Raw genomic sequence first — 27,298 nt, 5'->3', positions numbered from 1 at the left:
GGCAACCATTTTTCTCTCCCTCTCTTTTAATGAGCTGTAGTTCTCTCTCTAGCATGGTAGCTCTAGCTACAGTGCATTCGGAAACTTTTTCCACATTTTGTTGCGTTACAGCTTTATTCTAAAATGGATGGAATCGTTTTTTCCCCTCATCAATCTACACACAATACCCCATCATTTTTATAAGAAATATCACATTTACATAAGTATTCAGAACCTTTACTCAGTACTTTGTTGTAGCTCCTTTGGCAGCGAATACAGCCTTGAGTCTTCTTGGGTATGATGCTACAAGCTTAGCACACCTGTATTTGGGGAGTTTCTCCCGTTCTTCTCTGCCGATCCTCTCAAGCTCTGTCCGGTTGGAGGGGGAGCGTCGCTGCACTGCTATTTTCAGGTCTCTCCAGAGATGTTCGATCGGGTTCAAGTCCGGGCTCTGGCTGGGCCACTCAAGGACAGTCAGAGACTTGTCCCGAAGCCACTCCTGCGTTGTCTTGGCTGTGTGTTTAGGGTCGTTGTTGGAAGGTGAACCTTCACCCCAGTCTGAGGTCCTGAGTGCTCTGGAGCACGTTTTCATCAAGGATCTCTCTGTACATTGCTCTGTTCATCTTTCCCTCGATCCTGACTAGTCTCCCAGTCCCTGCCGATGAAACATCCCCACAGCATGATGCTGCCATCACCATACTTCACCGTAGGGATGGTGCCAGGTATCCTCCAGATGTGACGCTTGGCATTGAGGCCAAAGAGTTCAACCTTGATTTCATCAGACCAGAGAATCTTGTTTCTCATGGTCTGAGAGTCCTTTAGGTGGCTTCTGGCAAACTCCAAGTGGGCTGTCATGTGCCTTTTACTGAGGAGTGGCTTCCGTCTGGCCACTCTACCATAAAGGCCTGATTGGTGGAGTGCTGCAGAGATGGTTGTCCTTCTGGAATTTTCTCCTATCTCCACAGAGGAGCTCTGGAGCTCTGTCAGAGAGACCACCGGGTTCTTGGTCACCTCGCTGACCAAGGCCCTTCTCCCCCGATTGCTCAATTTGGCCGGGCGGCCAGCTCTAGGAAGAGTCTTGGTGGTTCCAAACTTCTTCCATTTAAGAATGATGGAAGCCACTGTGTTCTTGGGGACCTTCAATGCTGCAGAATTTTTTGGTACCCTCCCTGTGCCTCGACACAATCCTGTCTCGATCCTGTCTCGGAGCTCTACGGACAATTCCTTCAACCTAATGGCTTGGTTTCTGCTCTGACATGCACTGTAAACTGTGGAACCTTATATAGACAGGTGAGTGCCTTTCCAAATCATGTCCAATCAATTGAATTTACCCCAGGTGGACACCAATCAAGTTGTAGAAACATCTCAAGGATTATCAATGGAAACAGGATAATCCTGAGCTCTATTTCGAGTCTCATAGCAAAGGGTCTGAAAGCTTATGTAAATAAGATTCTTATTTTTAATACATTTGCAAACATTTCTAAAAACATGTTTACACTTTGTCATTATGGGGTATTGTGTGTAGATTGAGTAAAAAATGTAATTTAATCAATTTTAGAATAATGCTGTAACATGTGGAAAAAGTCAAGGGGTCTGAATACTTTCCGAATGCGCTTTATGTTTCTTAAACACACTTTAGAACACACACTTTTCAACACACTTTTTTTGAAGGTGTACCATATCAATGTTTTTGGTGTAAAAAGCCCTTTAGCATTTACTACATATCATACACCATACTTTCTCTCTCTCTCTGTTAATATTGATGTACCACCTGTAAGGTATGTACGATACATGCTTAACAAGGTGCATCAAAGCTGGGACCGAGAGACTGAAAAACAGCTTCTATCTCAAGGTCATCAGACTGTTAAACAGCAATCACTAACAGAGAGAGGCTGCTGCCTACATACAGACTTGAAATCATTGGCCACTTTAATAAATGGATCACTAGTCACTTTAAAAAATGCCATTTTAATAATGTTCACGTATCTTACATTACTCATCTCATATGTACAGTGGGGAGAACAAGTATTTAATACACTGCCGATTTTGCAGGTTTTCCTACTTACAAACATGTAGAGGTCTGTCATTTTTATCATAGGTACACTTCAACTGTGAGAGACGGAATCTAAAACAAAAATCCAGAAAATCACATTGTATGATTTTTAAGTAATTAATTTGCATTTTATTGCATGACATAAGTATTTGATCACCTACCAACCAGTAAGAATTCTGGCTCTCACAGACCTGTTAGTTTTTCTTTAAGAAGCCCTCCTGTTCTCCACTCATTACCTGTATTAACTGCACCTGTTTGAACTCATTACCTGTATAAAAGACACCTGTCCACACACTCAATCAAACAGACTCCAACCTCTCCACAATGGCCAAGACCAGAGAGCTGTGTAAGGACACCAGGGATAAAATTGTAGACCTGCACAAGGCTGGGATGGGCTACAGGACAATAGGCAAGCAGCTTGGTGAGAAGGCAACAACTGTTGGCGCAATTATTAGAAAATGGAAGAAGTTCAAGATGACGGTCAATCACCCTCGGTCTGGGGCTCCATGCAAGATCTCACCTCGTGGGGCATCAATGATCTTGAGGAAGGTGAGGGATCAGCCCAGAACTACACGGCAGGACCTGGTCAATGATCTGAAGAGAGCTGGGACCACAGTCTCAAAGAAAACCATTAGTAAGACACTACGCCGTCATGGATTAAAATCCTGCAGCGCACGCAAGGTCCCCCTGCTCAAGCCAGCGCATGTCCAGGCCTGTCTGAAGTTTGCCAATGACCATCTGGTTGATCCAGAGGAGGAATGGGAGGTCATGTGGTCTGATGAGACAAAAATAGAGCTTTTTGGTCTAAATTCCACTCGCCGTGTTTGGAGGAAGAAGAAGGATGAGTACAACCCCAATAACACCATCCCAACCGTGAAGCAAGGAGGTGGAAACATCATTCTTTGGGGATGCTTTTCTGCAAAGGGGACAGGACGACTGCACCGTATTGAGGGGAGGATGGATGGGGCCATGTATCGCGAGATCTTGAACTAAGATGCATCTCAAGGTCCTGGAGTGGCCTAGCCAGTCTATATATTTATATGTACATATTCTTATTCCATCCCTTTAGACTTGTGTGTATTAGGTAGTTGTTGTGGAATTGTTAGATTACTTGTTAGATTTTTTTTTTTTCTGGGTTTTTTTCCAACTTTATTTAATATCTTTTTCAAGAGAGATCTGGTCCAATAGCAGCAGGGGGAACAAAGTGTCAAACAAAACAATTTCCATACACTAATACAACATTAAACAAAACTATGGACACACATACAGTACAACAATTACATATTATGTAAAAAAACACGAATGTCTTGACTAAAAAACAGCTGTACTAAAGACAATTACACCCTTTTATGATATTTACATCGACCAAGTGTTTAAACTCCACCAACGAGACTAGATCATCAAATGTTAAAATGTTCAGGAGAGAATTCCAGGACCACAGAGCTGAGTAACTAAAACTATTTCTACCATGACCTGTTCTAATTCTTGGTACTGTTAAATATTACTGCACTGTCGAAACTAGAAGCACAAGCATTTCGCTACACTCGCATTAACATCTGCTAACCATGTGTATGGGACCAATACGATTTGATTTGACACGTTTTTCTTTTTATCTCTCTTTCTCCCTCTCTGCAGTGAGAAGAGGAAGCTGCAGGTGAATATCGCCAGTCCCATCCAGTGCAGTATGAATGGCAGGAAATGCACTGTCATTGTGGAGCCCAAGATCAACCAATCGCAGCCAGACTTCACCAAAAGCCGCTCCGGTTATATTCTGGCAGTGCCTGGAAACTAAAAGGGCCACTCGGTCTGTGACAAGGACAAGTGACGATGAGGTGTCAAATGAGGAATATGTGAATCATAACTCTGTTTGTATAGAGCTCATTTGTGAACTAGATGGCATGATATGATACATGGGAGGGTTGAACTCTCAGAATGAAAGCCATGCCAAATTTGTAACTTTGAATAGATATTTATTTGACGTAACTCAATGTTTTTCAATAGAACATGTAAGATGTTTAATACATAGACATGTTTTTAGTTAATTAGACAGACTCACACACATGCACAACATTAATTCACCAAAGAGTCGATTTTTTCCCCTCACTTTTCGATATCAAGTTGAGTTCACATTTACAACTGAGCTGTTTTGTCGGGGCATCGATCATTTTATGTTACGCTAGCTTTGGTTTATCATGATTAGTATCACATTATCCGGCATTTTGTTTGAGTAGAATATCTTGTTCAGAAATGTATATTCTCACGGCTACAGTGCCTTCAGAAAGTATCCATACCCCTTGACTTATTCCACATTATGTTGTGTTACAGCCTGAATTCAAAAATGGATTAAATAGATTTGTTTTCTCACCCATCTACACAAAATACCCCCATAATGAAAACATTTGAAATTTTAGCAAATGTATTGAAAATGAAATACAGAAATCAAATTTTACATAGGTATTCACACCCCTGAATCAAGGCATGTTAGAATCACCTTTGGCAGTGATTACAGCTGTGAGTTTTTCTGGGTAAGTCTCTAAGAGCTTTGCACACCTGGATTGTACAACATTTGCACATTATTCTTTCAAAAGTTCTTCAAGCTCTGTCAAGTTGGTTGTTTATCATTGCTAGACAGGCATTTTCAAGACTTGCCATAGATTGTAAAGCTGATTTAAGTCAAAACTGTAACTACGCAACTCCAGTGAATATTTGGCCTTGTGTTTTAGGTTATTGTCCTCCTGAAAGGTGAATTTGTCTCCAAGTGTCTGTTGAAAAGCAGACTGAACCAGCTTTTCTTCTAGGATTTTGCCTGTGCTTAGCTCTATTCTGTTTATTTTTACCCTAAATAAACGTCCTATTCCTTGTCAACGACAAGCATACCCATAACAGGATGCAGCCACCACCATGCTTGAAAAAAATGGTACTCAGTGATGAGTTGGATTTGCCCTAATAATAATGCTTTGTATTCAGGACATAAAGTTTTTCTTTGCCACATTTTTTTGCTGTTTTAAGATAGTGCCTTATTGCAAACAGGATGGATGTTTTAGAATATTTTTAATCTGTACAGGCTTCCTTCTTTTCACTCTGTCATTTAGGTTAGTATTGTGGAGTAACTACAATGTTGTATCACTGCCATTAAACTGTTTTAAAGTCACCATTGGCCTCATGGTGAAATCCCCTAGCGGTGTCCTTCCTCTCCGGCAACTGAGTTAGGGTTAGGAAGGACGCCTGTATCTTTCTAGTGACTGGGTGTATTGATAAACCATCCAAAGTGTAATTAATAACTTCACCATGCTCAAAGGGATATTCAATGTCAACATTGTTATTGCACACAGAATGTGTCCATGCAACTTATTATGTGACTTGTTAAGCACATTTTTACCCCTGAACTTATTTAGGCTTGCCATAACAAAGGGGTTGAATACTTATTGACTTGAGACATTTCAGTTTTTCATTTTTTATTCAAGTGTATTTTTTTGTTGTAAAAACATCATTCTAATTTGACATAATGGGGTATTGTGTGTAGGTCACTGACACAAAATCTAAATGTAATCCATTTTAAATTCAGGCTGTAACACAACAAAATGTGGAAAAGTCTAGGGGTGTGAAAGCACTGTATGTTTTCAATATTTATTTGTATCTAAAATGGATATTTGATGGAAAGATGTTTAACACAACCGTTGTTTTAGACTACAGATAGACCACAGCCAGTCCGACACACACACATTTTCCATTCCTTCTGTATTTCGGAACAAGAATGGGAGAGAATGTTGTCCTATGTACTTTAATGACGGAACAGTGTCAGAGGCACAGATGAGAAGTGTGTCGTTCTTAAGTTAGTTTGTCACAGGGTGTTTAGTGGGATGTGTTGAGCATATCCTGAACCTAAATGCTCTGAGAGGAGCATTAAAATAAATATTTTAACCTCTTATTTCTATGCATATACTGTACAGATGTAGCATCATGTTATGGGTATGCTTGTCACTGGCAGGGACTGGGGAGTTTGTCAGGATGAAAATAAATATGAAAGGAGCAAAGCCCAGATAAAAAGTTAAAGGAAACCCTGCCTCGTTCTTCTGAATACCTAACCCTGGGATCATTTTATTTTTCAGCGGGACAATTGCACAAATGTTAATGCCAAAGACACACCAGAATGGCCTTCCAATAGGTGTTGAGTGTTCCTGAATGATCCAGTCTGTCATGACTTATATCGGCTTGAAAATAAGAGACTAGGCTGACAAAAACAATGGATATATGTTGCCCTAAGAGTTGTGTGATGTTGATAGAATCTTATTCCAAATGTTTTACAGCTGTAATGGCTGCCAAAGGTTATTCAAGACATCTTTGTGTTTTATATTTTATTTATTCAGACGATTTTCTGTCATTTTCTTTGACTTTGGAAATGTGCAGTAGGTTGTGTAAATCAGTAGTAAAAAAACATTTAATTAATTGTTTAATTTCATTTTATGGCAGCAAAATGTGAAGACTGTGCAAGGGGTTTGTAGTCTTTCACTAGGGACTGTATCTCTCTGTCAGTTGGCATTATTTTCAGTTAAAAATCTCCAATCAGTTTCAGAATTGCTGCCGAGTGCTAATTGCTTTGCAAATTGGCCAGGAAAATCGGTACATAATTAGTTAAATAGCGTGTCTCTCATCTCAACTAAAGAAATCTTCCTTTACCTTGCAGCAATGGCGTATGATGACCTTGTTCTGTTGCTTGATAAGGCATTTTAGACCAGAAAATGGCTGCAACCTGCTGGAAAATGTCCCTCTATTGGGGGAAAGTTGTAGGCTATGTATTGTGGATAGTATCTCTAATGGCAGGTGTTTTAATATGTGGTTAGTCCTCAGGGCTGCCTGTAAAACTTGCTTATTATAGCTCGCCTCCATATCCTCTGACTGTCTGTCACATCCAACTGAAATAGGTTTCTCTCTCTCCTGTCTCCCGACATGCCTGTCTAGTAAGGAAGGATACTTTAATCTGAGAACAAAAGCCCGGCTTGGCTGCCTCCTCTCCTCCCCTCTATTCTCTCTCCTCTCTCTATCGCTCTATCTCCTCCTTCACTCCATCACATCTCTTGGCACTGGCCAGGTGGGTAGACTGACACTGCAGGGCCAATGAGGAGTTTATTCTGAACCCCCCTCTGTTCCCCGGAGGAGAGAGAGCGGGAGGGAGAGAGAGGAGAGGGAGAAAGGGAGAGAGCGCATCAATGAAGACAGAGAGCTAGATGAGATGCCCACTTTCCTCACTACTACATAAATAAGACCGGTGCAAACGCGTGATTATTTAGCTGAGTAAGGATTCTAATGGTTCACTGTCACTCTGGGATGCGGCATGGAGACTGTTAATATCCTGAGTCGTCTACTGTACATTCAGTACACATGGATAAAAAGTAGTCAGGTGAAAATAGTTTACCTGTGCCATCAATTCTTTCAGCTTTACCCTTCAGTTTGTGATCTGTGTCTAGAAGGTGTTGTGCCCGGCGAATCCTTGTCCCTCCTTGGTTTGTGTTGGGCTTGACTTTTCTTATCCAAAGCTTAACCTACAGTACGGTAAATCCCCTTGATTGTTTGTTTTTTTGCTAGCCGGATAGCACTCTAGTGCCTTCAGAAAGGGAACCCAGTCTATAACATTTCATTGAGTTTCTTCTGTCTTCTGTTGGTAACCATTTTGATTACAATTGTAAGATGTGTACCCGATTCTCAGCAATTGTTTTAATTTTAGTGTAAAGATATCTGCAAATTGAGAATTGGGGAAGGTTGACAACATGTTGGAACATTGTTGTAATCTAGGGGGTGGTAATGTTCAGAGTTTCTGTAATGAGTATATATATATATATTCTAATTTCCTTCAATATATTCAATACACCATATATATATATAGATGAATATATAGATACATTTGCTGATCAAACTATTTGCCTAATTTAATATTTTGTGTATTTATGTAATATCTATCTATCTCATATATATATATATATATTGATATTGATAATGAATGAGAGAGTGTTTGGACCAAATCTGAAGGGTTAGGGTTAAATATACAAGAACCCACAGTGATTGTTATTTGATTGAATCATTTAATTAATAAACGTATTTGTTCCAGTGGAATGACTCTTTAGTTGACATAGGACATTTTGATGTTGCTCACCTAGTGTGTGTGTGAGAATTTGTGTTTACAACCAGGAAAACACATGCTTCATCAAGGTCTGCTGGTATGTAGGCTAGTCTGTGATGTTTTCTCCTTCTCCCAGCTCTTCTCTTCTCTGTGCTGTCGGTAATATTGGGAAGCCAAACCACGCTAATCCGCCTGCTAACCTAGCAGCTGTTTCCCAGGATGCTAATCCGCCTGCTAACCTAGCAGCTGTTTCCCAGGATGCTAATCCGCCTGCTAACCTAGCAGCTGTTTTCCAGGATGCTAATTCACCTGCTAACCTAGCAGCTGTTTCCCAGGATGCTAATCCGCCTGCTAATCTGGCAGCTGTTTCCCAGGATGCTAATCCGCCTGCTAACCTGGCAGCTGTTTCCCAGGATGCTAATCCGCCTGCTAATCTGGCAGCTGTTTCCCAGGATGCTAATCCGCCTGCTAACCTGGCAGCTGTTTCCCAGGATGCTAATCCGCCTGCTAATCTGGCAGCTGTTTCCCAGGATGCTAATCCGCCTGCTAACCTGGCAGCTGTTTCCCAGGATGCTAATCCGCCTGCTAATCTGGCAGCTGTTTCCCAGGATGCTAATCCGCCTGCTAACCTGGCAGCTGTTTCCCAGGATGCTAATCTGCCTGCTAACCTGGCAGCTGTTTCCCAGGATGCTAATCCGCCTGCTAACCTGGCAGCTGTTTCCCAGGATGCTAATCCGCCTGCTAACCTGGCAGCTGTTTCCCAGGATGCTAATCCGCCTGCTAACCTGGCAGCTGTTTCCCAGGATGACGTTCCGACAGCTAAAGCATCCTGCAGTCAGGTCAGGATGACGGCATCACCACTTCCCTGACAATGAGAGCTATCTAAACAGAGACATCACTAGCCTCCTGATGGACTAAAGTAGGTGGGAGGTGTGGGAGAGCAGGTTAGAGACTAAGAGTCAGCAGTTGCGTTATCTTCATTACTCTTTGATTATATCGTCTTTGATTTACCCCATATGGCCAATGGAAATCAAATGGAGGCAGATTGAATGGTCATTGACTTTATGATTCAAAAATACTGTATTATTTATGTCTCATGTCTCTAACTAGATGGATTCTCTAAATTGGGGATATGTCATTTTAATCTTCAAATTATTATTTCATGGATTTAATTCCACGGATTAGTCAATTTTTTAATTCATAACCCTGGCAACTCTTAAATGATATATTGGCCATTGTGGGGTCTAGTAAACAAATAGTGACAAGTATGTGATTATATCACTGAAGGGTCCAACTGCAGATGAAGACACCACTCATGTGTGCATCATGAGCAATCAGTGCATTTTATTTTCCATCACAGTACAAAAATAAATTAAAGTAAGCAGAAACAAACTGGAAAAGGTTCAATTACAGCAAAGGCTTTTTTCAAGATAACTAGTAGCCAATCAGTGTAGAGTATCCTCTTTTTCCACTTCCTATTGGTTGTAAGAAAACAAACTTCACACATTCTTCTGTACAAATAAACTCTCACACACACACACTCACTTACACTCGCCACACATGCAGTCAATGAAATACCCTTCTGAAGTTCTTTAACACTGTTTCTTTTTTGTTCTACAAAGTACGCAACAAGATACAGAAAAAGAAGTCAACAGAAGTGTTCTAACTATCACGTCTTTTTTCTCTCTTTTTGTAAGGTTTTTCAAGTCTTTTTCAAACAACTAATCAGTGATACAATTGAAAAAAAATGGCACATTTCAGTGAGTTGGGGCGAGAGGGTCAAGATTCCCCTGCTTTTGACCCTTGACCCCATATGCCCTGCCTTTTCCCCAGAGCAGTAGCCTGTCAAGTGCGTGTCCCCCCCTATTGCACTACACAACAACCCATTTCCCATTGCATTTCATCTCCCCATGACAAGGAACAATGTGTCCACAACACGTGTACACTTGCACCATTCATTTTTCTCTTTGACTCCAACTGATACAGCAGAGGAGAGAGATGATCATATCAACCAACAGTCCCTAAGAACAACCTTCATCACATGAGAGAAGAGAATAGCCTTTTTTTCAGCATTCATTTTTTTTTTTAAACGACAACAAAAAAGTATTGTCTGCATATGACTGTCAACCATTTCGCATTTCCAGAAAGAAATTTGAGAAACAACTATGAAACAAAGCATGCATCACTGTTGAGATGATGAAAAGCGGGCATATACTCTTATCATAATTATTATTTTGATTTGTTCGATTAAAAAAAAAAAAAAAAAATCCCCTAGTGTATGTATTCTATTGACAACTTACTCCTGTTAAACTGTGGATTCAATCCCACTTATCTGTTACAACATATACTGTAGCAGTGGTTGACAGAAAAACCTACCACCTCCCTTTTATCTTATTAGTTATTGGCGATGGAGGTGCTATCATTCTACCAGTTTCTAGCCTTTACAGTTATTCAATGGAAATGGTAGCCATGTATCTTGACTGCTCCATTTGCTCTCACGTAGTCATGGCTGTCATGGTGTTCCTAATCGCCCTCTATGCTCGTCCATTTCTCAGAGTGGCTTCAGCTGATTGAAAACCTGATTATCTCCATGGAGTTCAACTTGGATAGAACCTATAGTATAACCTAATCTCATCTCCTCCCCAGCTGAATACATTGTCATTGTCATATTCTCTGATGTGCCACTTAGTGGTTCTGAGTGTAATGGCATGCCATTGGCTGATGGTTATGTTGTCTTGTTGATATGTGGAGGTGGTGTGTTGGGTTTGGGATTGCTCTGTGTCTAGGGTTCTAGGGTCTTTGTCTTTACTCAAGGTCTCTCTGATGTGGTAGTTACTTTGGCGATGGTCAGACTTTTTATTGGTTTTTAATCTAGGGTCAATCTATAGCTTATTCCCTGCAACATTCATTTGCAACAACCATTGATCTTCATTCCCACCAGAGATAAACTCACCAGTTACTCACAAAACCCATTCTTTCACATCCGGTTCTTTTAAACAGACCAATTTATCATTCATTCATGATCTTTTGAATACAAGGGATGTGCCAAGATAACAAATAAATTAAGTTTCAATTAGTTATAAGATGGAAATCCACTCAACATGTAGATGTGTTTTCAGACCTACAGGATTTTCATCAAAGATATGGCACTAGCTAAACATTTGTTAAAGCTAAATGTCTTGTAGCAGAATATGGACCTTCATTCCAAAGTGTTTTTAGATACAACCTGTTTTTAGATACAACAACAAAAATACAAAATTATTCCTTGGTAAACAAATAGCCTATTTTAGCAAGCATAGCTAAATACACTAGTTTTCACAGCATTCTCTAACGCAGATGGTTTAATTACAGATCAAATGGAAAGAAGTAAAGTCATTATTGTCGTCAGAAATTCAAGAAATTGCATGGCACACGTGCATTAGTTTATTATTTCTATGTAAAAATTAAAAGCTTTTTAAGAAAATCAATAAATAAACCACCCTGGACTTGAGCATTTGAAGAGTAAAACATCCATTTTTTTCTGAGATGAAAATAAAGTAGGTCTTAACATGAAGTGTGATAATCAAGCCTTGTGTTTGATGTTGTATTTCCTCATGTCCTATTGTCTTGTTGTAAAAAAAAAAATCCCACAATGCAATTCAGGCCTGTTGTCAAGTCCTTCTGAACCAATCTTTCTCCACCAAACCCCTCTCGCCAAGTCACAAACAATAAAGCCACAACAACATGTATCCAGCATCCGTGCCCCCACTTTTCCATTCAGATCAGACACTGTTAGCACTGCAGCAGAACTGTCGAGTCCATATCCTTCCTGGCAGTGGGGGTACATGGTTTTTCACTTCACAGTCTAAAGAGCGTTGCAGCTTGTCTGTTGATGTGAACACTAGCCCAGTCACGCAAGGTCCCTTTACCATCCCGTTGTAGGCAGTGCATCTCAGACAGTCAGAACAAACAGCAGGTAGTTGGTAGGGTGCTGCAGCCTCAGTCGTCTCCACATTCATCGCTGTAGATTTGTGTTCCTTTTCTATTGTTTGTTTTTTTCATTGTCGGTTTTGTATTTTTCAATGTAGTTATACATGTACGTAAGCAGAGAATGTACCCGAGTCTGGCATTTTTGTTAGGTGTCAAAGGTGAAGTTAAAATGCAATTCTCTTTCCTTCGAAAAATATTCGTTTGGTCTTCAGAAAACTTGATAAATAGGATTTTTACCATAAAATGTTTTAGTTTTTTTCATCAAACTGCATTCCATTGTCCCTCTTTCAGTAAACTGTTGTACTGCTAGCTCTCAAACATGCTTATAATCTAAAACGTTCTGGCTATATCAGAGCCAAATTAACCCTAAAAATGAATCTCTTCCCATCAAAACTTCCCCACTCCTCTCTTCCTACTCCTTCAACCAATCCCCCTCCCCCATTTTGAAATACTAAACTGGTGTAGACCCCCCTCCCCTGGTTTCCCTCTCCTCCCCTGGTTTTCCTCCCCTTCCCTGAGCCCCGGGACCCTCACCGGTCCAGACCAATGAGCAAGCGGCTCCTCTCCTCCTCCTTCTGGCTTTCGTTCTTTAGGTCGGCAAACACCTGGGTGAAATAGTGCGGGTCCGAGTTGATCTGGAGCATCTTAGCGCTCATCAGGTTGATTATGGACAGGCAGCGGTCCCAGAAGGTCTCCTTGGAGCTCTCCACCAGGAAGGGCTTGAGCGGGTAAGAGATTTCATTGCCCATGTATGAGTAGGACAGGTAGAGGCAGGTGAGCAGCACTGCCTGCAACTCATGCTCGTTGGCCACCTCGGAGGAGACCACGTCGCGGCACAGCATGTAGACAAACACCACGTTGGCCGGGGTGATGAACCCCTGATCTTGCCAACCCTGAAGAAGCAGCGAGCGGTCCACGCTCCGCAGCCACAGCACCGGGTCAGTGGGGGGCAGGTGTTTCAGTCGGTAGCAGCGCCGGCACAGGAACTCACCCAGGCAGCGCAGGAGCTCGCTGGTGGAGGCCTGGACGATCACCCTCTTGGGCGTGCCGGGGGCTGCATTAGAGTTGGTCAGGGGGGCCTTCTTGACTGACGAGACGGCATTGTTGGAGCTCTTGACGAGGGCCGGGGTGCTCTGGTCCTGAGCGAAGGTGGACAGGTTGGCGCAGGACTGAGACTTCTTCAGGTTCTCGTTGTTGAGATGGGTCACATTGTTCTGGTATGTGGCGTTGGGCTGCACCTTCTTTGAGCTTTTTTTCTTGGCCGACACAGCCACGATCCGCTTCCATGGCAGAACGTTGATGAGCGAGTGACGCTTCAGATTCTTGTCTTTGGCGTTCTTGCTGTTCTGAACGGCCGCGTAGTGGCCCACTGTGGCTGGCCCATCTTCGAAGAGGGCCGCCTTCCTGTAGCTGGGCGAGAGAGACAGCACGGTTCCCATGGTGACTGTGTAGCAATATCCAGGGGCGTTAGCCTCTCTGGGTTAGTGGATGACCGACCAGAGAGAATGGCAGGGGAGGTCCTGAGGATCTCAATGCTTCTGAGCTGGGAGACCCTGGCTACAAGCGTCAGTTCCTCTCAGGCATCTAATGCCACGGTAGATCCTTGTAGTCCTGACAGGAAAGGTACGTACTGGATGGATCAGGAGTCGGTCTGAGCAGATTCTCTCTTTGCACTTGGCTCTCCTTCTCAGCTAGGTCAAAAGTGCCTGTGGAAAACAAAATGGTTCAATGTTAGCTAAATGAAATTTTCAGTAGCTATTAGCTACATTTTACCACTTTCATTATGTTCATAAATGTGAGCAATATATAATGTATTTGATGTTGAGAATGAAATAGGCCTATCTTGATTGTGATAATTATAAATACATAAATGCAAAAGATATTTCAATATTTCCTTGCTAATTGAAAATAATTATGGATTATTTGGCTGCAAGCATTGTTTGGCTACATTCCGTTTTGGTTGTGTACGTCGGCTGCTGTCCAAGGTCCTGAAATTGCCTGTCTGTGTCGTCCTTATAAAGGAGCATGTCATAAAAGCGATGCTGTGAAGGCTATTGTGTTGAGATATCTTGGTTGGCTCTAATAATTCACAGGAATTTCCAGAACATTCAGATATGCTTTCATAGGCATGGACCCCCTCCCAGGCAAACCGGCAACCCAGGGACCCCCATAATACCTTAGCAAAAAAATAATAATCACGTGTTATCAGGTAAATGATATAGGCAAGGAGAAGTAATCCACATTTTAAAATGAATAGATTTGGTAAATATATTTATTGTTTTGAGCTACCCACATTATAATTGGAAGAGGAAGTGTAAACTCTAACATTTCCTTTTAGCTAGAAAGGTAACTCCAAACACATTTTCACTCAAAGCAGCTGTTTAGCTGGTTTTAAACAAAGGTTAGCCATGTGTTGGCAAAATGTATGTCCAAGTCAAGAAAGCTTACCAGCGGCACATGCCACACTGAGGGCAGTCTTGCACCTATTATTTTAGAGGGAGCACAAGTAGGTGAGGATGGAGTGGGGGTGATTTGGAGAATTCTGAATTTTTTTAAACACCTGAAACATATTTTTCCTGCAATCTAGACCCATAATAATGCCTAATTCTATAAATTTAGTTTAGTAATTAATTTTACATCTGAACATTTTAAAAACAGGACAAATCTGAGGGGGCATGTGCCCCCTATGGGCATGACACCTCTAGCACTGGAAGCCTAATCGCTGGTGCTTTTTCAAAGCCTGTCAGATACTCCAGTAAGTGTAATTTGCTCAATATTAGGATTTGAGAAATCATTAGAAAGATGATATTTTACTATTTTCTACTGTAGATATGTAATTCAAAATGTGTTTATTCTGTTGTTGATAGAGATATTCATAAAAACAATATGACCCTTAGGGTGCAGTGGGCCCTCGGTGGAATACGCCTGGTGTATACAGTAGATTTTATATCGACAAGTGCTCGGTGGTCCAATTTGAATGATCTAATTAGCTGTATTGTTTTGACTTGGTAAATGAAAAACAGACGGGTGAATCTAGGCATATACCAGGGAATGTTATGGTGCCTTCAAAGCACTCAGCAGTTCTGCCAGCAAATAACAACAAGTTGGATTAGCAACTACACTGCTTGCTTGTCGACTATCCGCGTGGTAAACCAAAGTAAACACATCCGAAGGGCCCCTATGCCTTTAATTAAAAAATCAAACAGCCGTCCAACTTACTCAACTTTTGTTGGTCTCAACACATCCAATTCCACACGGACATGCTTTAATTCGATCGAAGCCTAACGAATGATGGATACATCCATGCTCATAGAGTAGTACCTTCTTTTTAAAATGGAAGCCTGAAATGTAAACACCTTTATGTGAAGGTCACATTTGCTATAGCCTACGAAATCATTGAGAATTGAAAACGATGTTTGTGAAATTATATAAATGAATTATTGCTATGCACTGTTTCATAACTTTTGCATCTATTGGCTAGCCTAATAATAATAGTATATTGCTGAGGAGTCATGTGCGCTGAGAAACATTTCAACGAGATAAGATTAAGCCATAACCAAAACAACAACAAAAAAGTGATTGCGACTCAAAGATTTTAAGTTGATTTCAAGCAGGCTAGTCGATTTGTCAGAAAATCCCAAATATGTTTGGTTATTTTACTTGTTAATTTAAATATAAAGACAGTTTGTCTAGCTGCAAGCTTTGGTTTCAAGGCTGTTACATGTGGTTGTGTAGATCGGCTGCTGTCCATGGTTCTGAAATCGAGCGTCCGCGTCCTAATAAACGCACAAACTCGACGCTGAGTAATATTGAATTCCAACAAACGCTTTTGACATGACTCCTCATTATGGTGCATATGGGTAGCTTCTTGCAAAGAAATATAGGATACCTCAAAATCTAGCAGTTTAGCCTATTTTCCCAAGTGATGTTGCCTATTTTCACATTTTGATGTTTACGATTTATAATTCAGTATGTTATCATTCGAAATAGGCTACAATATTATACAAATTATACAACCATTACTTACAGTGTAATATTTGTACTCCAGTGAATGAAAAAATAATGGCACTGCAGTGATGGCTTCCTAAACAGTAGCAGCCAATTCATTTGATATTGTGCACATCAAGGTGAAACCTCATAAACCATCTTGGAAAATGTAGATTAAAAAAAAACATAACAGTACAATCCAAGGAAAGAAAATGCATTAATCAAGCAAAAGCATCGCACGCCTTGACATATCCTAGTTAGCGCCCGTCTCTGGTGCGCAGCCGATGGTAGGCAACTGTGGAATGGATGCTGATATGAAGATGTGCTATTGGTCCTCACCGGGAGATGCGCTTTAAGGGTTGCAGTGCACTCCCACTGGCTCCCTGGTGTAAAAAGGGAGAAAGGCAGTGGTCGAGCTCTGTCCGTGGTACTGTAATTTGCAACTCCGTCCAATCACAACAAAGCTGCACAATGCACTCAATACTCAAATCCATTTCTTGAAAAACAATGAATGGATTTTAGCATGTAGCCCAGCTGTTTTAATTACAAAAGAAAAGTAGCCAATAAATAAATATCCAAAGTTATGAAAGCTTTTTATTTATCAATAACCTACATGTCAGATCACATCTAGGCTGTCAAAATTAGTGGAATAAATCTAAATGTAGGGATAGCCATGATAAAAACATTTTTTTTTACATTTTGCAGTATGAAATCTCTTGAGATGCACCATCTTGTTTTTAAGAGTGTCCAACTTACCTTTACTAGGTCTGAACAATGATATATTAATCTCCTTTTCACTTTTTTTTTTTCCATGAACAGACCACTTTGAATTAAATGGTGTAGGCCCAGTGGTGTAGTGGTGCGTGGAGAAGGGGGTGTACTCCAATGTTGCCAAAAATTGGCCCACCCTGCAAAGGAAAGGCGCCCTGTGTGAAAATTTATTTGAGAATAGTGACATACACTCTGAAATTGGTCTTTCACAGTCAGGCCAACTGAAGCTGTACTGGGCAAGTGCTAATAGTAGGCTGTGTCAGAAATTCAGTTTTCCATTTTTTCCAGATTTTCACTCTCAAAGTCACACTTTTTAAATAGAAAAACAACCACATTTGATGTTCTAAATCAATAACAATGCTTAAAACACACCAGGAGACCACTTTTAAGGTCTGTGAAAAATCGTTGAAATTTATATATTTTTGAGTGTAGTTACCCTTTAATTCAAGTGAGCAAGCACCTAGTACTGTTGTTTTGTTAGTGGTTATTCTGTAGCACATGAAGGAGTTTGCAAAACAAATGGCCACTGGATTGATGAAAATAATCATGATATCATTCTGCCAGGCAGGCATAGGCTACTTTGTAGCTAGTTAACATTTAATTGAGAAGGTTTTTGGGAAAGCCTTTCCATCTACCAGAAGATGGTTAGGCCTATCATTAGCATAGCAAGGCTATATTTTTCCTGTTTGAAACCTGTACATTTTACTTTATAATAATATGAAGTCACCTAGTAAAATACTACTTGAGTAAAAGTAAAAAAGTATTTGGTTTTAAATATACTTAAGTATCAAAAGTAAATGTAATTGCTAAAATATACTTAAGTGTTAAAAGTTTAAAAAAATATATATATTTAATAATTTACAGTATTTAACTAGGCAAGTCAAATTCTTATCTACCAAAAGGCAAAACGCCTCCTGCGGGGACGGTGGCTAAGATTAAAAATATAAATAAAATATAAATATAGGACAAAACACACATCACGACAAGAGGGACAACACCACATAAAGAGAGACCTAAGACAACAACATAGCAAGGCAGCAACACAACATGACAACAACATGGTAGCAACACAACATGGTAGCAGCACAAAACATGGTACAAATATTATTGGGCACAGACAACAGCACAAAGGGCAAGAAGGCAGAGACAACAATACATTATGCAAAGCAGCCACAACTGTCAGTAAGAGTGTCCATGATTCAGTCTTTGAATGAAGAGATGGAGAAAAAACTGTCAAGTTTGAGTGTTTGTTGCAGCTCGTTCCAGTCGCTAGCTGCAGCGAACTGAAAAGAGGAGCGACCCAGGGATGTGTGTGCTTTGGGGACCTTTAACAGAATGTGACTGGCAGAACGGGTGTTGTATGTGGAGGATGAGGGCTGCAGTAGGTATCTCAGCTAGGGGGGAGTGAGGCCTAAGAGGGTTTTTATAAATAAGCATCAACCAGTGGGTCTTGCGACGGGTATACAGAGATGAACAGTTTACAGAGGAGTATAGAGCGCAGTGATGTGTCCTATAAGAAGCATTGGTTGCAAATCTGATGGCCAAATGGTAAAGAATATCTAGCCGCTCGAGAGCACCCTTACCTGCCAATCTATAAATTATGTCTGCGTAATCTAGCATGGGTAGGATGGTCACCTGAATCAGGGTTAGTTTGGCAGCGGGGGTGAAAGAGGTGCGATTACGATAGAGGAAACCAAGTCGAGATTTAACTTTAGCCTGCAGATTTGATATGTGTTGAGAGAAGGACAGTGTACCGTCTAGCCATACTCCCAAGTACTTATATGAGGTGACTATCTCAAGCCCTAAACCCTCAGAGGTAGTAATCACACCTGTGGGGAGAGGGGCATTCTTCTTACCAAACCACTTTACCTTAATTTTGGAGGTGTTCAGAACAAGGTTAAGGGTAGAGAAAGCTTATTGGACACTAAGAAAGCTTTGTTGTAGAGCGTTTAACACAAAATCCAGGGAGGGGCCAGCTGAGTATAAGACTATCATCTGCATATAAATGGATGAGAGAGCTTCCTACTGCCTGAGCTATGTTGTTGATGTAAATTAAGCATAACATGGGGCTCAGGATCCAGCCTTGGGGTACTCCCTTGGTGACAGGCAGTGGCTGAGACAGCAGATTTTCTGACTTTATTCACTGCACTCTTTGAGAGGTAGTTAGCAAACCAGTTCAAAGACCCCTCAGAGACACCAATACTCCTTAGCCGGCCCACAAGAATAGAATGGTCTACCGTATCAAAAGCTTTGGCCAAGTCAATAAAAATAGCAGCACAACATTGCTTAGAATCAAGGGCAATGGCGACATCGTAGAGGACCTTTAAGGTTGCAGTGACACAGCCATAACCTGAGCAGAAACCAGATTGCATACCAGGGAGAATACTATAGACATCAAGATAGCCAGTCAGTTGATTATTGACACGTTTTTCCAACACTTGATAAACAGGGCAAAATGAAAATAGGCCTATAACAGTTAGGATCAGCTTGATCTCCCCCTTTAAATAAAGGACAAACCATGGCTGCCTTCCAAGAAATGAGAACCTTCCCAGAAAGGTGAGACAGGTTAAAGTGGTTGAAGATAGGCTTGGCGATGAAAGGGGCAGCAACCTTAAAGAAGAAAGGGTCTAAACCATCTGACCCAGATGGTTTAGACTGGTTTAGACAGATTTTTGCCGTCAAGTTTCAGGAGCTCCTTTAGCACCTCAGACTCAGTGACTGCCTGCAGGGAGAAACTTTGTAGCGGGGCAGGGGGAAAAGAGGAAGAAGCATCGGGGATAGTCGCATTAGAAGGGGTGGGAGATGAGGAAATGTTGGACGGGAAAGGAGGCATGGCTGAGTCAAATAGGAATCCTGACTTAATGAAGTGGTGATTAAAGAGCTCAGCCATGTGCTTCTTGTCAGTAACAACCACATCAAATTAAGGGACATGGGCAGCTGTGAGGAGGAGGGTTATTCTCTCGGTCTTTAACCGTTTTCCAGAACTTCTTGGCGTTAGACCCAGTGAGAGAGAGAACTACTTCTTAAAGTAACTAACTTTGGCCTTCCGGATAGCCTGAGTGCACTTATTTCTCATTTGCCTAAACGAGAGCCAGTCAGCCTGAGTATGCGTGTGCTGAGCCTTTCACCAAATGCAATGCTTGAAGTGGAGTAACTCTGCAAAATCACGGTCGAACCAGGGGCTGAACCTGTTTTTTAATTCTCATTTTCTTTATGGGGGCAAGTTTAACAATACCACTGAAAATATCAAAAAAGGTCCAAGCGTCTTCGACAGAAGGGATCAAGCTAATTCGATACGATTTTACAGAGGCCAGTTCATGAAGGAAGGCTTACTCATTAAAGTCTTTTAGCAGGCCTGTATGACAAATCAGGACAGGTTGTTTCACTGAGCAGCCATTACGAACACAGGCTGTAAAACAGTGATCACTAAGGTCATTACAGAAAACACCTGACTGATACCTATCAGGATAATTGTGAGGATAACGTCGAGTGGCCTTTTCTGGGTGTTATTAAGCAAACCAGAAGGCACACTTTTCTTGTTTTTTTATTTAAAGATAGCCAGGGGCACACTCCAACACTCAGACATAATTTACAAACCAAGCATTTGTGTTTAGTGAGTCCACCAGATGACCAGAGATGTTTTCTTGATAAGTGCATTAATTTGACCCTTTTCCTGTCTTGTTAGCCATTGAAAATGTAACAAGTACTTTTGGGTGTCAGGAGAAATGTATGGAGTAAAAAGTACATTATTTTCTTTAGGAATGTAGTTTAGTAAAAGTAAAAATTGTCCAAAATTTAAATAAAGTAAAGTACAGATACCCCCAAAAAACGACTTAAGTAAAAATACTTAAAGTACTACTTAAGTACTTTACACCACTGATGAGGCATGTCTTACCTTGCTTCAAAGTAGCCTATAGCCCAAATTCCACCATAGAAACTTGGACGCAATTATTTATAGACATCCTCATATGCATTTTCCTGTTCTATTAGTTTTCTTTCAACTTTCTTTCATTGTCTAGCAGCCAAAATGGGGATTAAGAAGTGAGTGTATAGCGTACCCTCGTTACACAACTGTGTAGGCCTACACTAAATGCTGATGATGGGCCTAAGTGAAATTGTCATGACATTCTGCTCCTACAATTTATTTGATTGGGTGAGTCAGCAAGGCAAAATATAATCTACTGTTTACTATAAATACTGAACTACAATCCCCAAAACGTATATTTGGCTCCCTCTCTCGTGATGTAGCTGCGTAGTCCTTTACGTATTTCCTTATGGCATTGTTGATTGTTGTAGGCAGGCAGCTTTTGAATCGGTAGCTAGCTAGCTAAGATGGCGGCTGCGGCAGTGGTTGAGTTTCAGAGAGCTCAGTCTCTCATTAGCACGGATCGTAACGCCTCTATTGATATTCTACATTCTATCGGTAAGTAATGATTGTAGGCATTTAGACGAGAAAGACTCGTATTGTTGTTGTATTTATGCTCGATTTAAGTCACCGCAAAGTCAGTTTTATACACTGACGAGCCGGTTTGTGTGCGGTGCTGACTCACTGTAGAATCGTTGGGTTGTTAGCTAGCAAGGTGGTCGTTGGATGACTAGCTAGCTATAGTAGGCCATGATGATCTGGAAAGCCCAGACTGACTGCAAAGACGTTAGCTAGTTACTTATTATGTTGTTTTTAATGCAACATGTTTGTAACTAACAGTTATCACAATACAATTTTAAGTCGCTAGCTAGCTAACGGTAGGTATGTAGGTAGGTAGCTAGCAAGTGTTGTTGGCTAGCTAGCAGCCTTGTAATAAAAGCTAGTTAGCCAACTATAGTAACCAGTTAGCTAAATAGCTACCTCAATGCACTTGATAATTGAATTAATCTTAGTTAGGTAACGTTATGTAATGTTGGTGTAGACAATGTAGCTACTGTTAGACGCTCTAAAATGAGTTAATACGTTAACGTTAGCTTGCTTACGTTGCCAAATGACCAGTGAGATCAAATCCACTGTTCTTCATTAGCTATCGCTAGGTAGTTAATTAACTACCAACCTGTTGACAGTTCTGTAGCTAACTTTGTAGCATGCTATTCCCTGTTGTAGTTGTCATCAAATTGTATTAGTTACAGGGCCCCAGTTATATGTTGACTAGCAAGCCTAGTAGACCCAGATAAGCAGTAACTAAGACAGACAAGGAACACAGTAGTTAACTAGGACTAGGAGACTGACATTGGCTATATCTTTTCATACACTGACAATCTGTGCATTATTTTCCTTGTCGAACAGTGAGGAGAGATATCCAGGACAGTGATGAAGAAGCCGTTCGGGTTAAAGAACAAAGCATCTTGGAGCTGGGGTCACTCCTGGCCAAAACAGGACAGGCTGCAGGTGAGACTCAACACAAACACCATATCTGGTCTATTAGCCTGGCTGCTGCACTAGACTAACTTGGGAGTGTGTAATCCATTAACTGCACATTGATTCACTGTATGTGCCATTGCTTAACTGTTCAGTAGTACCCAATAACAGAGTATTTCCAGTTATGAAGCTAACATCACTATTTTGACAGACACAACACAACCTTGGATAGATAGGCTTATTGGGTAGACAAGATATGCTTACTGTTGTCATTCATTTAGTCCTAATTTCTGCTGTGGTCATTCCTCTACCCCAGAGTTGGGGGGTCTGCTGAAGTTTGTGCGGCCATTCCTCATCTCCATCAGTAAGGCTAAGGCAGCCCGGCTGGTCCGCTCCCTGCTGGACCTCTTCCTAGACATGGAGGCAGCTACAGGCCAGGAGGTGGAGCTGTGTCTGGAATGCATCGAGTGGGCCAAGGTGGAGAAGAGGACCTTCCTCAGGCAGGCTCTTGAGGTAAGCTGACCCCCTTCACCTAGAAGACGAGCTGTTGTAGACTCTGACGATTTAGTTTGAAGACCATATGTAATTTAGTCTCTCAACATATTTCCCTACCATCCCAGAGTGATATCATTCATATTTTTACACTATGATGTGTTTCAATGGCAATCAATGACACATTTCTCTTCCCTTCTCCCCAGGCCCGTCTGATCTCGCTCTATTTTGACACCAAAAGATACCAGGAGGCCTTGGCGCTTGGTGAGTGACAGTTCTATCTGTATGGACTGACAATATTATCCCTGCTCCATGAGCTCAGCATCTGTCTGAGCGTGGAGGGCTAAGCATGGGATATGTTCACCCATAGCTGTGTCCAAAGCTATGTAGCATGACATAGTATCCCATTCACCCCCGTCTCCTGGACGCCTTATAATGAGCTGTCAAACAGGTCGAGACTCATGACATTGAGTTGATCTTTAATATTCCACAACACCAAGATTGTGGGCCACACATGTATACTAAAGATGTGTTAACTAGAAGGAACTTTAGATAAGTGTCAGCTAAATTACTATATGACCATTATGTTTCTCTGGTGTTCAGGCACCCAGCTGCTCCATGAGCTGAAGAAGATGGATGACAAGGCGCTGCTGGTGGAGGTGCAGCTGCAGGAGAGCAAGACGTACCATGCGCTCAGCAACCTGCCCAAGGCCCGTGCCGCTCTCACCTCAGCCCGCACCACGGCCAACGGCATCTACTGTCCCCCCAAGCTGCAAGCCGCCCTGGACATGATGTCAGGTCAGTCCCAGTGAACGAGCCTCCATCCATAGTCCCCTACAGTTGCTAAGCCATTGAGGAACACTAATGGCAGCTTATTTTGTCAGAAACAACAGAACGTTATACAACAGAATAGAATACACTCTGAGCTCTTGTTTTGTTCTATCATTAAAATAATCAATGAAGCTGTAAATTCATCAGAAAAATGGCCTATGGTCACTGTGTATTAATTTACCAGGGATTTCAATGTCAATGTCTTACTCATTAGTAACACCCAGAATTAGTTTACTGACCCAAATTTAAGAAGAGCTGTGTGTTGAGGTGGCGAAGTGCCATGCTTAGTGTGGATGACTGACCATGCTTCCTCCCCTGCAGGGATTGTCCACGCAGCTTCGGAGAAAGACTGGAAGACTGCCTACTCCTACTTCTTTGAGGCCTTTGAGGGCTACGATTCCATCGACCACCCTAAAGCCATTACCGGTCTCAAATACATGTTGCTCTGCAAGATCATGCTCAGCCTGTAAGTGATACTACCTCCTAGCTGTGTCGCAATGATATGAAGCATACATGTATGGCTTGGGGTAGCGTTGATGTGTTCCGACTTGGTTGACCCTCTGGTGCTGGTTTCTTTCAGACCAGAAGAGGTGCAGTCCCTGATCAGCGGTAAACTGGCCCTGCGGCATGCGGGCCGACAGGTAAGAACCCGCCATTTGCGTGTGTGGGGGTGGTTTTTCTCAAATTGCATTGTGTAACAAGTTTAAATTGGTTGGTACCTGGCTGACCGTAGTCTACCTCCCTTTGCAGACAGATGCACTGAAATGTGTTGCACAAGCCAGCAAGAACAGATCATTAGCAGACTTTGAAAAGGTAACAACTTTCTTTAGCCCTCATTGTTGGTGCAATGTTTATTTTATTTTTTTGTCTTTCTGAGGACCTCTATTGTGACGGGCCCATTTGTATCCTCCCTTGTCTCACCTTCCCTCTCCTCCCCACTAAGCCTCTTTCTTTTCTCCCTCTTTCTTTCCACTCCCTCTCCTCCTATTCCCCCCCCCCTCCATCTCTAGGCCCTTACAGAATACAAAGCAGAGTTGCGGGACGACCCCATCATCAGAACCCACCTGGCCACGCTGTATGACAACCTGCTGGAAGGGAACCTTATCCGTGTCATCGAGCCCTTCTCCAGAGTACAGGTGTGTACACCTGGGGACGGTAAATATTGCTTTATGTTGGATTTCTAACTAACCACTCATATCATAATCCTTTATGGTGTTTCTCCTTTCCAGATTGAACACATATCAGGTCTCATCAAACTGTCAAAGGTATAGAGGTTTCTGCTTTGCTACCTTAATTTCTTTGGTGTTTGAGAAGGGGAAAATCAGCAAGCATTTAGTCCTGTGATATAATATTCACACATCTTATGAATCCTATATGCATTGATGTATTGTCAGTAATCAGCGAATATGTGGTTTTTTTCCCCTTAGGCGGATGTCGAGAGGAAATTGTCACAGATGATCCTGGACAAGAAGTTTCATGGTAAATCAATTGTCTACTTGCTTGGTACATGTCTGGTATAAACTACTGTATCATACCTCTACTTGTATTCTGTTCAGTGAAATGTAATTTAGTCTAAATTGCCTGTGTGACTCATTTATAGGGATCCTGGACCAAGGTGAGGGTGTCTTGATCATATTTGACGAGCCACCAGTTGACAAGACTTATGGCGCGGCCTTGGAAACGATTCAGAACATGAGCAAAGTCGTGGACTCGCTTTACAACAAAGCGAAGAAGCTAACATAGGTGAGGCTCTTCAAGAGCGACACGTGCACACTTGCCACATGTTCTGTCAGATTGCATAACTCACTGCATCCTTCCAAACAGGAAAGGATGACTTTTCAAACCACTGTGTTTACTGTAGATCTTGTATTTTTTTGTCCTCAGAACAAATGGCGGGACCACAGCAGCACAGTGGCGGGTGTGTGTGTGTGACCAGAGTGTGTTAAGTTTTAAGAAGGGGACATGGGAGAGCGACCAAAAAAAGTCAACAGGATTCCCGGTTCCCCCTCAACGGACAATTCCATCACCCCTTTAATTCTCATTATTTTATTTTTTGATGTTCTTTCAGGATTCTGTTAAAATCTCATCGGCCACAGCAGGCCATCAGGGAATATTGTACAACCACAATAAAAGTTTAAGAAAGAGAAATACATGTTTATCTCCTGTAGAATAAAGATTGGGCTTACAAAGCCTACAGCTGACTCCGTTGCCACAGGAAAAGGTGCAATATCGAGCGCCACCAACACTGCTTCTTTTACAGGCCAGAGACAAGGCTATTGGTCAAGGTGGTCTCTTCATTTCTCTCTGTTCATATCTTTCTGAAGCAGATGGGGTTTTAGCTAGTTGAAGGTAGGTTAGAAAACATTGGGATATCCCAGCAGTTAAATTTGCATGATGACATTTCTCTTGAGTCTTGTCCTGGAGGAAGAACTGCAATTTCCTCTTAGACGTGCCAGCTGCAAAGTCAAATGGGGCTACACTAGGTATTCATGAAAACAGAAATTAGCTTTTTGGTCATAATTTAGGGTTAGCAGTGTGGTTAGGTTTAAAGTCTGAATGTTATGCCTAGCTGTGCCAGCTATTGACCACTCTGCAGAGCTGCCTCCAGAACAAGATTCATGATGACAAATGTTAACCTGTGTTAAATTTTGTCAAAATAGCTAACTCTTGCTGTGCTCATCATATTCATGCCAAGAGTCAGTCAATTCCCCGTCATGATATTTCAAATGGTTGTCGACATCACTTTATTTGGATTGCGTTTTGTTTTTAACTAAAATAAATCTGACACTTTTGTCCCCTTCATAATGTGAGTACATAGTGCAGAATGGATGCCATTTCACACCACCAGTGCCCTCTTTTGGCCCTCTACTTTGCCTCGACGTTTGGCTACATTTATATAATTTAGTGGTGCAGATGTCTTGATTGCCTCTGAGCGTCTTTCTGATCCCGAGTGACCCATTGTTAGATCCTGGTATGCTAATAACCAAACAACAATTTGTATGGTTTAGAATTTTTTTCATTTGTCATTTTCAGAAATAAACATTTTTGTATTTTTAAGGACTTCTGTCTGCCTCTTGGAAAACTGGGCCATTGGGCCATTTTAGCACTGATGTGCTCTTGTGCTGAGGTCATTTGGGTAGGATGTTGGGTGTCCCTTGTTGGACAAGTGACTTAAGTTGATTTGGACGCCAGTGTAGATATAAAGGTCTAATAGACGAAGGCCTGCAAAGTAAATATCTGCTGGGACTAGCAGCTTCAACTGGGTGGGGAAGAATGAATGTCTCCAGTTGCTTAATGGGTGGAAGTAAGGATGAAGGTCAAATCAAAGGGAAGAGATGTGTAGGGAGAATCCCTGTCAAGTCAACTCTGGGATTGCCATGTTGTGAACTGCAATTGGAGGGTTATGAATACTTTGGCATTGTGTATTGTCTTTTCTCCTGTTGAGGTAAATATTCCTGTGTTGGAAAATGGCCTCGTTCCATCAAAGGGCATTAAACCACAATTTCAATGACATCTTTGGATTGTTTTTTACAGAAGGCAATGTAAATATTTGATGAAGCTGTTTGTGTAATGAAACGTAGTCATTGAGTTAAAAAAGGAAGGATCTGTATTCTGACATGGTGTTTATGCACTATATAAGACCATTATATTCTGTTTTAGCCCAGTCTTGGTTCAGAGGGTGCATCGTTGTAAAGAGTTCATTACTTCTGCACCAGAGTTCTCCAATATTGTGCCATAAACTGCACTGAACTGA

At 41.5% G+C, this 27,298-nt stretch overlaps 3 protein-coding genes across 3 annotated transcripts in view; 2 read left to right on the top strand and 1 right to left on the bottom strand.

Annotated features, from left to right (window-relative positions):
* Positions 1–4,390, top strand: part of LOC120029742 (unconventional myosin-Id) — a 124,100-nt gene extending 119,710 nt beyond the window's left edge. Inside the window, exon 22 of the mRNA XM_038975011.1 lies at positions 3,668–4,390. Within this exon, the coding sequence (XP_038830939.1) occupies positions 3,668–3,824 (157 nt within the window). The 3' untranslated portion in view covers positions 3,825–4,390. The remainder of the gene's footprint in view (positions 1–3,667) is intronic.
* Positions 4,391–12,646: 8,256 nt separating this feature from the next.
* On the bottom strand, positions 12,647–13,555 carry LOC120029533 (cyclin-dependent kinase 5 activator 1-like). The gene has a single exon (XM_038974796.1). The coding sequence runs from the start codon at positions 13,553–13,555 to the stop codon at positions 12,647–12,649; it is 909 nt and encodes a 302-aa protein (XP_038830724.1).
* Positions 13,556–21,167: 7,612 nt separating this feature from the next.
* LOC120029596 (26S proteasome non-ATPase regulatory subunit 11B) lies at positions 21,168–27,055 on the top strand. Its single transcript, XM_038974880.1, has 13 exons — positions 21,168–21,297; positions 22,150–22,251; positions 22,538–22,734; positions 22,920–22,977; positions 23,317–23,511; positions 23,866–24,010; positions 24,125–24,185; positions 24,295–24,357; positions 24,555–24,680; positions 24,774–24,809; positions 24,972–25,023; positions 25,145–25,287; positions 25,429–27,055. The coding sequence occupies exons 1-12, from the start codon at positions 21,207–21,209 to the stop codon at positions 25,285–25,287; spliced, it is 1,269 nt and encodes a 422-aa protein (XP_038830808.1). The 5' UTR covers positions 21,168–21,206; the 3' UTR covers positions 25,429–27,055.
* Positions 27,056–27,298: the final 243 nt, after the last annotated feature.

The sequence above is a fragment of the Salvelinus namaycush genome, chromosome 35, assembly GCF_016432855.1.
Source record: "Salvelinus namaycush isolate Seneca chromosome 35, SaNama_1.0, whole genome shotgun sequence".
Lineage (NCBI taxonomy): Eukaryota > Metazoa > Chordata > Actinopteri > Salmoniformes > Salmonidae > Salvelinus > Salvelinus namaycush.
Note: the sequence above shows the minus strand (reverse complement) of the source record. Positions and strands in the feature narration are given on the sequence as shown.

What these genes read in the sequence shown, in the direction of transcription:
- LOC120029533 (XM_038974796.1), bottom strand. Translation starts at nt 13,555, where the DNA reads ATGGGAACCGTGCTGTCTCTCTCGCCCAGCTACAGGAAGGCGGCCCTC.
- LOC120029596 (XM_038974880.1), top strand. Translation starts at nt 21,207, where the DNA reads ATGGCGGCTGCGGCAGTGGTTGAGTTTCAGAGAGCTCAGTCTCTCATT. An exon ending in CATTAGCAGACTTTGAAAAG is followed by an intron (nt 24,358 to 24,554) that starts GTAACAACTTTC and finishes CTCCATCTCTAG; the next exon opens with GCCCTTACAGAATACAAAGC. An exon ending in CCTGGACAAGAAGTTTCATG is followed by an intron (nt 25,024 to 25,144) that starts GTAAATCAATTG and finishes ACTCATTTATAG; the next exon opens with GGATCCTGGACCAAGGTGAG.